At 45.6% G+C, this 12,892-nt stretch overlaps 1 protein-coding gene across 2 annotated transcripts in view; it reads left to right on the top strand.

Annotated features, from left to right (window-relative positions):
* Positions 1-7,797, top strand: part of FOXK2 (forkhead box K2) — a 31,691-nt gene extending 23,894 nt beyond the window's left edge. The window contains exons 5-10 of one of the 2 annotated variants that reach the window (XM_075279440.1): positions 66-259; positions 2,247-2,422; positions 3,629-3,925; positions 4,015-4,224; positions 6,024-6,083; positions 7,584-7,797. In XM_075279440.1, coding sequence (XP_075135541.1) covers positions 66-259; positions 2,247-2,422; positions 3,629-3,925; positions 4,015-4,224; positions 6,024-6,083; positions 7,584-7,792 — 1,146 coding nt within the window. In that variant the 3' untranslated portion in view covers positions 7,793-7,797. The remainder of the gene's footprint in view (positions 1-65; positions 260-2,246; positions 2,423-3,628; positions 3,926-4,014; positions 4,225-6,023; positions 6,084-7,583) is intronic. The other variant, XM_075279441.1, reaches the window with a different exon arrangement.
* The last annotated feature ends 5,095 nt before the right edge of the window (positions 7,798-12,892 follow it).

The following is a 12,892-nucleotide window of genomic DNA, read 5'->3' as shown; positions in this document are numbered from 1 at the left end:
CTGGGGTGCGGTGCAGTCTTCTCTCCCGGACGGACGTTACATTCACACTGTCTGTTTTCCTGCAGAATTCAATCCGTCACAACCTCTCTCTCAACCGATATTTCATCAAAGTTCCCCGGTCCCAAGAAGAACCTGGGAAAGGTTCGTTCTGGAGGATAGACCCCGCCTCGGAAAGCAAACTTATAGAGCAAGCCTTTAGGAAACGAAGGCCCCGGGGCGTGCCGTGTTTCAGGACCCCTCTAGGACCTCTTTCTTCAAGGTACGGACACATTGTGCAGTCCGCACTCCTGTACAGCGGGGGTAGGGCCTCCATTGTTCTCAGTTTGGCGGTATTTACTGCACTGTCCAGCTCGTGATACAGAAGTTTTCTAGTTCAGGGATACTTTGTACAGTGTGTACATGGGATTATGTGTAAGAAAGCCGCAGGTCAGGAGGAATATCTGAGACTTAGTCCCCCAGCCCCTCTCCTGTCTGCTGCGGCCTACACACTGCTCTTCTGTTCCTTGTCACTGATCCTGGATCTTTATTAACCAGATACTGACTACCTATTGACGATACACATTCCGGAGGTCACCTGTACGCCCTTGCAGAGTTAAGCACTACAGGGCTCGTGCCGCTATAGGATCAGGGAGCCGGCTCTTATTAAAGGGATCCTATCATTGGATTCCCTTTTTTCTCGATTAATACATCGGAATAGCCTTAAAAAAGGCTATTCTTCTCCTACCTTTAGAAGTCTTCTCTGTGCCGCTGTTCGGTATATAATCTGGGTTTCCTCCGGTATGCAAATGAGTTCTCTCGCAGCACTGGGGGCGGTCTTCAGAGCTCAAACAGCACTAGGGGCGTACCCAATGCTGCAAGAGAACTCTCCAGCACCACCTCTATCTTCTTCTGGAACGCCGTCTCCCTGCGTCGTTTTACGTCCTGGCTTTCAATTTTCTAGGCCTTGGGCAGAGCCAACTGCGCATGCCTGGGCCACAAGAAAATGGCCGCTTATACAGTAGAAGATTGAAAGCCAGGACGGAAGGCAGGATGATTAATTATTGTCCCTGCTTTGTTGATCGCTGTGTACGTGATGTTCAATGAGCTATTGGAGCTGCCAGGAACTGCTGGGGCTGCACTTGGTAACTAGTGATTAGGCCGCTGATCGGTGGGGGTGCCGGGTGTCATCCCTAACTTGATATTGATGTCACCCTAAGAGCAGGTCATCAATCTTTTTATCCCAGAAAACCCCTTTCATCCCTGTCCATGTCACTTGTGTTGTTGCCCAATATGCCAATGAGTCTCTCCAGCGACGTGTCCCCTCCCGGGATGGAATATTGGTGTGATCCTGAACTGTGACCGTGTCAGAGCGGCTCCTGCGGTGTGATCCGGTGAGATGTGCCATACATCAGGGTATGCTTTCCCCTTACAGCAGGCAGGACGGAGGCCATAGGGGAGGCAGAACAGACGCTACTGGCTGCTGTGAGAGGGTATATAGATCACCAGATCAATCTGCAGGAGCCTCTCTGATTGGACAATGTCTGACAGATCTGGATCATTCTCACTTGTATGGTCGGGGTCAGGATTGTATACTGCACATATAGGATGCTCCCACCATCTTTGATTTTTGATGACGTGATGCTGTCTGGTTCATCTGAATGGCCATGGAAACCAATGACTGACAGTGTAGTGGTCACGTGGATGACAGGTCATCACTGCATCAAAGCAAGCAAAGACCAGCAGGGACCCCCCGGAGTGATGAGGGGTGTAAAAGCTATCATTTATTTTATTTATTCCAGTTTTGCCGTTTTTTGTTTTTTTTTGTTAAAATTCTAGAGAAACCCTTTAAAAGCCCCAAGTACGGTTGTCCTGTTCTGCTTTCCTTCATGTGGTGATATCTCTGGATAAAGCTTGTGCGTTAGATCCTGTGACTCTGTTTCCATGGCCCTCTCCCCCCCCACCTACGTCTACATCGTCCTTCATCAGAGCAAGTTACGCTTCGGCTTTTGTCTGCTCGTCTCCGGTTTCCTTCACATTATCCCTTCCCAGGCAACCGCTTACTGAGCCGTGCCTGCAATTCAATCCCTTCTCAGCTCTCCTCCGCCCCCTTGTGGCAGTCATCAGAATAGCAGCAGTCAGGAGGGAGACTAAAAGCTTTGGTGCATTTTGCGTCTTACATGCAGGGATTGGAGACCAGCCCATGTTTGTTGATGTCCTAATGTCTGAATGATAAATCCTCATTTCCACATGTCTTATCACGTTCTCAGGAGTGCACCAGCGTCTCCCAACCACTCTGGTGTCTTGTCTGCACATTCAAGTGGTGTCCAAACTCCGGAGAGCCTGTCCAGAGAGGGCTCCCCAGTCCCCATGGATCCCGAACCCAGCACCATCCAGCCAAAGCTTGCAGTGATCCAGGAAGCACGGTTTGCACAGAGCGCTCCAGGTAAGGCTATTGGCGTATACGCTTTTATCTTCTGGTGGTCCAAATTCTAATAAACAGGCCCCTAGACTTGTCAGGTCACTGGCCAGAACTTCTAATTCTCTGAGGGTCTGGGGATTCTGGCCAAATTCACAAATGAGTTTAGTAATTGTCTTAAGTTATTCAGTTTTATTAACATTTGAAACAAACCCTTTAAAGGGGCTCTATCATTGGATTCTCGTAATTTGAGATAAACATATGCCTGAAGGCATAGGCTCTTCAGGTCCTGCTAATCATTTTTGAAAAGACTGAAATCTTGCGCATGCGCAGCGCTACTGCACACGCTCCCGCACCATTTTTGGGTAGAGCACTGCATGCTCAGTTCCCCTGAAAACTATGCGAGCATGCTGCGCATGCGCAGTACGGTCGCACAGTTCTCTACACAAAAATGGCGCATGCGCGAGATTCTGATCGAAACCGACGGGAATAAAGACACTTGGAGGCGGTGAATCGCAAGGAGGAGGAGGTCTAACAAAGAAGAGGCAAGAGAGGAGGGCGTGAACAAGCTATGATGTAGAGGGGTGCATGGAACGCCCAGGGTGCACGGTAGGACTGATTTGCATATACATTCTAACGTTAATTCATTAAAACGGGGGGGGGGGGGGGGAGGGTCTTTTCAAAAACGATTAGCAGGACCTGAACAGCCTTTCTAAAGCCTATTCAGGCATATGTTTATCTCAAACGACAAAAATCCAATGATGGAGCCCCTTTTAGAGCCATACGGGCCACATATGGTACAATATAGGTCAGTCCTTTGGCCAGTGAACCCCTAGACCCAGGGGTCGGCAACCATCAGCACTCCAGGTGTTGTAAAACTACAACTCCCAGCATGCACACTTGCTCTGTTCTTTGAACTCCCATGGAAGTGAATGGAGCATGCTGGGAGTTGTAGTTTCACAGCAGCTGGAGTGTTGAAGGTTGCTGACCTGTCATAGTCTCTCTTGGGCCTTAGACTGGTGAACCCCTAGACTTATAGACTTGCTGAGACCCCGACATTAGGCTGTGTGCCAGTAGACCTCCAGTCATAGATCCATTGGGGGAGACACCGTCCTCCTCCGGCACGTCTGTGACAGCAGGTCTCTGCGGGGTCTGGGCGGCTTCTGCTATGTTGTGTACCGTGGTTGGTCTTTGCTCGCCAGTAATGATTTTTCCGCCCCCTCCTCATTTCAGGATCTCCCCTCTCTAGCCAGCCAGTCCTCATCACTGTGCAACGGCAGCTCCCACAGACTATAAAACCAGTTACCTACGCGGTGGCCACGCCGGTCACCACCTCCACGTCCCAGCAGACTGTAATGCAGACTGTCCACGTGGTCCACCAGATACCAGCCGTCTCGGTCACCAACGTATCGGGCCTCACTCCTGTCAACACCTACACAGTGGGCGGACAGGCAGTGGTAGCACAAGCTGCGGTGGTCGCCCAGCCTAAAATAGAGCCTCAAGAAAATGGAGACCACAAGGAGGTCAAAGGTGAGTGGTGTAGCCAGCCTGCGGTCAGTGACTAGGATCCGAGCGCTCATCCTGAGCTTGTGTTTTTTTTTCTCCCCTTCCTCCTGCAGTGAAAGTAGAAACAATTCCTGCAATTAGTCATTCAGCTCTCAGCACAGCGAGTCGGATCATCCAGACATCGTCGTCCGCCCCCCTGCAGACGGTCACTATAGTGCAGCAAGCTCCTCTAGGTCAACACCAGCTCCCTATCAAAGCGGTCACACAGAACGGGACGCATGTCGTGCCCATCACCACCGCCATTCAAGGACAGGTCACCACAGGTAAGATCCGGAACAGTCCCTTCCAACACTGTGCTCTGCAGGACTTCATAGCCTTTAGTCCTAGTATTAAAGGGGTCCTCGGTATTAGGTGATCGGGGGTCTGATGTTACTGTCACTACCCATCCTCACCAGGGGATTATAGGCTGATATTAGGGAGTTCTTATATAAGTCGTGTCCTAGTGAGCTGTGCTTTTCCCTGGTGATGGCCCCTATGGATTTCACCCTCTTCATGTTCTGGGTACCAGGCCGCCCCCTCTGCCTTTGTACTGTGTTCCCATTGCCTTCCTTCCTAGCAGTGTCGCCCTTTCATTGTCAGCTCAGTAGGGGATTACAGTATTGGAAACCAGTCATCACTATCTGATCGATGGGGGTCAGACTCCAGTGGGGGCCGGTTCTATACCGTTTGGACCCCATTATAGTTTATGGGGTCCGTGGGTTTCTGCAGGTAACTGCTTTTTAAGCGGGCAGGGTTTCTGTCTTTTGGGTCCCGAAGTGGAACTGAAGGACAGATACCCAAACGTAGTGTGAACCTAGCATTAAAGGGATCCTACCATTAAAATCACATCTTTTGTTGATCACACATAGGAATAGCCTTAAGAAAGTCTCTTCTTCTCCTACCTTTAGATGTCTTGTCCGCGCGACCGTTCGGTAGAAATCCCAGTTTTCTTCGGTATGCAAATGAGTTCTCTCGCAGCACTGTGGGCGTCCCCAGTGCTGCTAGAGAACTCTCCAGTGCCGCCTCTATCTTCTTCTGGAACGCCCTCTCCTTGTGTCTTCTTCCGGAGCTGGGTTCAAACTTCTAGGCCTCGGGCAGAGCCAACTGCACATGCCCACAGGCCACAAGAGAATGTCTGCTTACTTTCTGTGCAAGCGGCAATTTTTCTTGTGGCCGTGGGCATGCACAATCTGCTCTGCCCGAGTCTTGAGGCCTAGAAGACCGAAACTCAGGACGGAAGAAGACACGAGAGGGGGCGTTCCAGTAGAAGATGGAGGCGGTGCTAGAGAGTTCTCTCGCAGCACTGGGGACGCCCCCAGTGCTGAGAGAACTCATTTGAATACAGATGAAAACCGGGATTTCTACCGAACGGCGGCGCGAAGAAGACATCTAAAGGTAGGAGAAGAATAGTCTTTCTTAAAGCTATTTATACGTTTGATCTACAAAATGTGATTTTAATGGTAGAATCCCTTTTATGTCCCATGTCCTCTATGTTTACCAGATACAGCGCCATACCTCTTGCTAGTGGCCATGTCTGGTATTGCACCTCTGTCTTGTGACACTGCTCGCTGAAACCTGTGGGCGGGTGCCAGTAGTCAGGCCTCCACTTGTCCGATATTGATGACCCATCCTTAGGACTGTAGTCCCTAAATTCCCATCAAGTCTTGCCACATTGTGATGTACTTGGGGTGTTTGCAGTCACTTTATTGTAATGTAGTTTTACATGCTGAGGCTGAAAACCTGTTCTCACCTTTTACAGCTGAGGGTTTGCTCCAGTGTTGTAAGATGTTGCACTGACACATTGTAGCAAACTATTAGCAAAGAACAGACTTTGCCGCTGATATCAGTAGCTCACGGAGGATTGTCTAGAGCGCATACGCCGTGATATCCGGGAACGGTTTCCAGCCTGTGGATCTCGGGAATATTCCCAGCAAGCAGAGAGAATGAAATCAGATTGTACCTTAGATTCATGTCCTAACCAATCACATCTGATCAATCCCCTGACACTATTGATGACATCTCGCGGGACAGTTGATTGGTCCCGTCTTCTGATCCCGATCTTTAGCTGGGTGTGTTTTTTCAGCAAACTCCAGCTACCCCCCGATTGACAGCCCCTGGCAGTGGCGAGGAAATGGAGCCCGAGGTAGGATCTGCTGTGTCTGTCTGTGTTCCTATAGTTGTCACCGCAATGGATGCCAGATAGGCCTTTGACATCGTTCCATATGATATATATGACCCCATGGGCCGATTATATTATGCTGTCCTTACAGGGACTGGGCAGAATCTGTGGAAGGTGGGGGGGGGGTTATGTTATAAACAAAAGATTTGTTGCTTATCTAGTGGATTCCCACCACACCAGTCGCTATTGCGATCCTCCCTGCCATGATGTGATAGCTGTAACCAATGAACAGCCTCAGTAGTACAGAAGTGACCCTTGACCACTTCCGGACCCATCCATTGGGTGTTTACTTTCGGAAGGTGGTTGTCTAGATCTGCAAGGGTGTACTGGTACGAAATCGTACAGCTGCTGAAACGGGGAGCCGGCTGTAACTGGAGCTCCCATAGTGAAGGCAGGGAAGGTTCATTACCATCCCTGCTTTCCCTGATCACTGTGTATACAGCACTCCATGAACACTGTATACACTGCCATGTTGCAGCTTCTCTCTGACCCGGCAGTCACGTGATCTGCCAAGATCAGCGTTTGCTAGTGCTGCTGGGTCCTAGAGGACTCGGATCAGCTCTATAGTAACGGGCAGGAGGCTGGATTCCTCCTGCAACTGGGGCCAAATGTACCAGCCCTGGTTACAGGGGAAATCGGCCTCCCCCATAACAAAAATAAACAATCGGGTGTCCACAAAAGTTTATTATGATATCATGGGAACACAATGGAAAAAAAAATAAAAAATAGAAAAGTAAAGAAAAAAACACAAATTAAATAAAATAGTAAAAAAAAAGAGTAAATAAATAAAATAATGCATGTTCTAGCCCCACCGCTGACAACACCATACAAAATAAAAATTACCGTAATGGAGAGTAAAAACTATTTTAAAATGTTTGTTTTTCTGGGCTTTTTGGGGTTTTTTTTTAGTAGAACTTGTGTAGAACTGTTATTAAATTTAATTTTCTAAAAACAGACACTTTTTCCCTCCTATATTTTTCTGGCTATATACACATGCAAAAATAAAAACCTAAAGGTGAAGCCCTCTGTGTCACCGAAAAAAGACGTAGAAATTAGTTGAATAACGCAAATGATAAAAAAAAATGTTATAACCCTCAAACCGCACATACAAAAAAAAAAAACGAAAAAATGTGGTTAGTCCTGGTTCTTAAATTGGCCCAGTACTGAAGTGGTTAAAAAAAACAAAATTCTGTGTTTGGCGTAACTGGATTACTACCAGTGTGATGGCGGGTCTTGGATCCTGAAAATTTAGGCAGTAAAGTGAAGTAGACTGGACTACATGGGTTGATTGTAGTCTGTTACCATGATGAAAACAGAACAGCAGGACATTCTTATTCCATTCATTGGGAGATTTAAGGACATTTAGTGTATGGGGCGTTGTAATTTTTTGGAAACCTTGTTGGGTAGATATCGGGTGTTTTTGCTCATTCTATAAATTTGGTCTCTTCTGTCCCCCTCTTGCAGCTGCAGCGAGCCCCCTGCACATGCTGGCCACCCACGCCTCGGCCTCCGCTTCCCTCCCTACCAAGAGGCAGAACGGAGACCAGAACGACCAGCCGGAGCTAAAGAGGAGCAAAACGGAAGAACGCGAGGCCCTAGTGATATCTGTAAATGAGAACGCCCAAACGGAGGGAACAGCGGCGTCAAATGAACAAGACAGCAACCAAAAATAGGAAAAGCCCCTCCCTTCACACAGAGAAAAAAAAAAAACATCAATTCTTTTTCTTTTCTTCATTCTTTTCCTCCCGGTTTCCCTCATTTCTGGAAGTGAAAACACACAGAGGTGCCAAAAACCGTCTCATTCGTATGATACTAGGGAGGGGAGGGGGCCTGTGAGGAGATTGAACGACTTTGTAGAACGGCACTGAATTGGCGCAGGTGGCCTTAGATCACATCTGACCGGTCTTGGGAAATTTTTGAAATTTTTTTTTCCAACTACCTGGACATCCTAAACTCCCCGTCTTCTGCCCCCTTGTGGTAGTATGTGCAAGGATCAACAGACAAATCAGAAAACTTTTTTTAAAAAATTGTCAGATCCTCCCCTACCCACAATTTTTTTTTTTTTTTTTTTCCTGGCTCGGCGTCCTAATTCCGCATCTGTTCCTTTAAAGGGAAACTGTAACTATTCAACGACCGGCAGCTAGCCCTCCTTCTGCCCCTTTTTGGAGTCGCACAAGACGGACATCTTCCCTACTTGACTTTTTTTTTTTTTCTGCAAAAAAAAAAAAAATTATATAAAATTATCCGAACATAAAAAAAATATTCCCACTTCAGCAAGTCAATGGGTCATACATTTCAGAATTTCCAGCCACTTCAATATTCTGAAAAAAAAATTCTGACTTTTTTTAGGTTTTTTTTTTTTTAATTTTGAAAAACTGAATGTAGAAATTTTTTTTTTTATTTTTTTTTTTAGATTTTTTTTTTGTGACCTTCTTATGTTACACTTAGCAATTTTTTTTTTCTCCTGGGGTCTTTTTATTTTTAGCCTGATACTTTTTTTTTTTTTTGTTTCTTACCACGTGTGGTGATCAAATCCTTTTTTTTGAGCGTGCATGTAACGGAAAGAAGAAAAGAAAAAGAAGACAAAAAATTGTAAGAGACGTTTAACAAATTGTAAAAAAAACTGCTATCAGTTTTTGATCAGAGCTGCACTTAACTCCTTCTCCCCCTCCTCCGTCCCTCTTGTTCTGTGCCCCGGCCTAATTTACCCCCTTCCTTATCCTGCCCCTTCCTACAACTCCCTCCCCCCAATCTTACACTCTCCTCCCCCCAAAAAACTTTACTTCTAAGGTAAAAAAAAAAGGAAAAAAACTCAAAAAATATCTTGCTTAATATTGTGTATGTTTCAATGGCAAAAAGGCTGCTGTTAAAAGTCCCATTTAGAAAAGGAAAAAAAAATAAAAATTCCGAACCTGAAGAAGGAAACAAAAATAATAAACGAGAAAAAAAAAAATAGTAAAGAAAACGTGTCGAGGGTAAATTTTCAGGGAAAAAAAAAAAGGCTCAGAACACTGGAACTGTCAAAGCCAATTTCTCCTGTAGCGTCTATTTTGGTTTCCGTTACTAGTTTTTTGGGTTAAAAAAAAACAAACAAAAAAACACACTTGTGACCCCACAGCCGGCACATAAATCTTATTTTTTTCATACAGGGAGACGTCTTGGTCGTACATGCTGCTTAAAAGACAACACACACAAAAATTTTCTCAGTATCTTTGTTTCCAATGGTGCACTGTCCTCGCTTCCGCTGCAGTGTTTTTTTTTGGATTTTTAATTTTTAATTTTTTTTGTTTGTTTAATGACTCAATCATGATATTTTCCTTTATAACCATGACTGGCCTGCCATGTAAATGAATGGAGATTGGATGATGGAAAACGGTGGCTTTTATTTATATATATATATATATATATTTTTTTTTTTTTGTTAATGGCACCATTAAAATATTTATAATCTTGACATTCAATAAACCTCGGAGTATGATATTTTACATGAAACATTTTTCCAGTTCGATCTTGTTTTCTTTTAATAAAGGGTCAGTCACCTCTTCCGAAGTGTCAAAGTAAAAAAAATTATATTTCCCATAAAATCGTAGAATCTAAGGGTTCATGTCCCTCTGTTGTTCCTCTTGGAAATGTATGAATGAGTTGCCTTTTGGTTACCAGTTTGGGGGCATGTCTGCACAGTGTAAGGCTAAGTTCATACGGGGAGCGTTCAGGCGTATTTTTACACAGAGAGTCACTCTCGGGTCAAAACAAGACTGTCGCGAATGGGCCGACCCCGACGGAGGCGGACGCCGCGGCTCAACGAGTCCCGGAATCCGCCTGAAGAAAGGGCAGCTCGCTTCTTTTTCCTATGTCTACATAGACCACCGTTGCAAGGGGCGGGTTATGACGTGGATTACGTGCCATAATCCGCCCCCTCTGTGCCCGTGTGAACGAGTCCTTACTCTTAGCTGATTGGTCAACATTAGACACGCCTCTTCACAGGAACCCGTGACTCCTAATTTGTTCTTCCTGGAAATTTCTAAATAACGGACTGCACAATACAATTTTTAAGTTTTTACTAAAGTTTGGGAGCGGTGACTGATTCTCCATAAATTTAACTTTTTTTTTTTTAATTTTTTTTTTTTTATTTGGTTTCTTTCATTTTATTTTGTTCCTTTTTGCAATTTTTTTATTTTTAGTTTTAATATATATATTTTTATTTTATTTTTTTTTAACCCTATACTTAACCTTTGGTGGACCCATGGACTGTTTGAGGGTCAATAAAATGCTGGATTGTTCTGCACAGTGACTGTTTTAGGATTCCAGCTCTGGAGATGTCCTGCGTTTCGTCATGCAGTTCTCGTTCTATAGCAACAAAGGAAACTTCTGGAACCTCTAACCATGGCCTCGGTGATGTAGAATATGAGACTGGAGACTCCAACCTGCCGCCGATCCGCTGCCCCTCGGATCCGTCCACGTGGCCGACCTACAACCGTCCTCGGTTTTGTCAGTCGGTTTGGTGTAAACCATGTTATGCTTCATGCAAAATCTCATACTCCTTGCTGACCTCGGCCCAAGAATATAAATATTTTTAGTTCTGGTTTTCTTGTGTTTTTGTTTGCTTTGTGAGTTGTCGCTTTCCAGTTTGGGCCATTGCGTGAGACTGAGACGTCAGTGGAGACGTGCTGGTATTTGGGCTGACCAGTAGGCCAAGCTGCTGGCCCGATCTGTACCAACATGTTTGTGAGTCGTTCTCAGACCATTTGGTTTATTTAATCTGCTCTACTTTTGTGCAGCCTCAAAAATAGTGTAAAAAAAATAAAAAATTCAGCTAAAAAAAAAAGTCTATGCAGCTCCTATGTAGACATATGCATCTCAATGGTGACAGACTACAAACAAGTCCACTGTAGTCGTCTAATAGTCTTCTGAAACGTGATCAGACTGCATAAGGGTTGGTTTGTAATCTGACCACAGACGCCTAGGTCTGCATAGGAGCTGTATACACTTAACGGTAGATTTCTAATGGATACTGTATACAGATGGGGAAGTTCTAGGTTTACACAGTGGAATTTTGGATGCCTGAAGTTTCCATTGAAGTGAATGGGAGCAGGAAGATCTCCGCAGCAGACGTTGTATGGGTGGGTTTGCTGAGGAATATTCCCTACGTAATACTCACTAGTTTTTTTTAAATTAAATTTTGTTTTGCTTTCTCTGTTCCTCGCCATTTTCGGATCTCTGCTTACTGTCAGTGAATGGGAACGTTCATACAGTCCTTGTTCCTCTCACAGCTGAGATGCTGCTGCAGTGTATCCAGTCATTTCCCTGAAATAATCTGATCCATCATCTTGATGTATTTACCCCACAGCTAATAGATACAGTGTAACCAACTTAAAGGGGGTTGTCCAGGATATACCAGTTTTGGCAATGAGGTGGGGGAAGGTGACAAATAAATACCTAACTAACTGACTTACCTTTCCTTGCTTGCTCTGCTTATTGAAGGTTCCCTTATTGAGTCCCTTTTGGGGGCTGTGATTGCACCTGGGCTCACAGCAGGTGGCGCTGTTGTATATGAGAAGCATAACTACTGTGTGTATTAGTCTGATGGACAGTTTGCGCAGATAGGAGTAATCCCCATGGTGTTTTTGTTGTCTTCTATCATGTCCCATCATATGGCAACTTATCCCACTGCAGAACAATGGGTTGACTCTTCTACATGAAGTGATCTACCTTACAGAACCAAACCATGGAGCTTTCCAATATAGGATTGTCCTGCACAGGTCAGCTGTTTGGGGGATAAGTTCATCTTTACTGTGTTTGAGGTAGTATGCTGTGAGAGGGGAAGGAGGAGCTGCAGACACAGCACATCAGTAACTTAACACTAGCAAGATCCTGTTCACTGCTGCAGGGTGTAATGTAATCACCATCTATAACAGCCAGAGGACAGGAGGGGGGGATGCAGCTTCAGCATCTGTTCCACTGTGTCCTTTGAAATGCTGTGATAGTGGGAGGAGGAACTGTAGACATAAAACCCTGCTGATGGCTGTAATACAGAGGGGGGGGGGATGCAGCTGCAGTGTCTATGAGGCTGTGAGAGGTGAGAAGAAGCATCTCAGCCCTAATAGCTCCTTTGCTGTAATGTCATCACCATCCAGAGGAGGGGGATGCAGCTGCAGCATCTTATCTTCTGTGTCTATGAAATGAAGTGATATTGGGAGGAGGAGCTACAGACAGCCCTAACATAACACTAGGAAGACACTGCTGATGGCTGTAATTCAGAGGGGGATGCAGCTGCAGTATCTTCACAGTCTATGAGGCTGTATCCTGTGAGAGGGGAGAAGCAGCTCAGCCCTAATAGCTCCTCTGCTGCAATGTGTAATGTCGTCACCCTCCAGAGGAGGGGGATGCAGCATCTTATCTTCTGTGTCTATGAAATGCTGTGATATTGGGAGGAGGAACTACAGACAGCACAGCCATAACAGAACACTAAGACGACACTGTTGACGGCTGTAATTCAGAGCGGGGGTGCAGCTGCAGTATCTTTACAGTGTCTATGAGGCTGTATCCTGTGAGAGGGGAGAAGCAGCTCAGCCCTAACATCACACTAAAAAGACTGCTCTCTGCTGCAGTATGTAATGTCATTGCCATCCAGACGAGGGGGATGCAGCTGCAGCATCTGCTCTTGTGTCTACGAAATGCTGTGATAGGGGAGGAGGAGCTGCAGACAGACAAAGAACCATCCAGTGTCATCTATAACATCCTGTGCGATCGTGTAATTTGGTTGTTTGTTTTTT

Source organism: Leptodactylus fuscus, chromosome 6 (assembly GCF_031893055.1).
Source record: "Leptodactylus fuscus isolate aLepFus1 chromosome 6, aLepFus1.hap2, whole genome shotgun sequence".
Classification (NCBI taxonomy): Eukaryota; Metazoa; Chordata; class Amphibia; order Anura; family Leptodactylidae; genus Leptodactylus; species Leptodactylus fuscus.
Note: the sequence above shows the minus strand (reverse complement) of the source record. Positions and strands in the feature narration are given on the sequence as shown.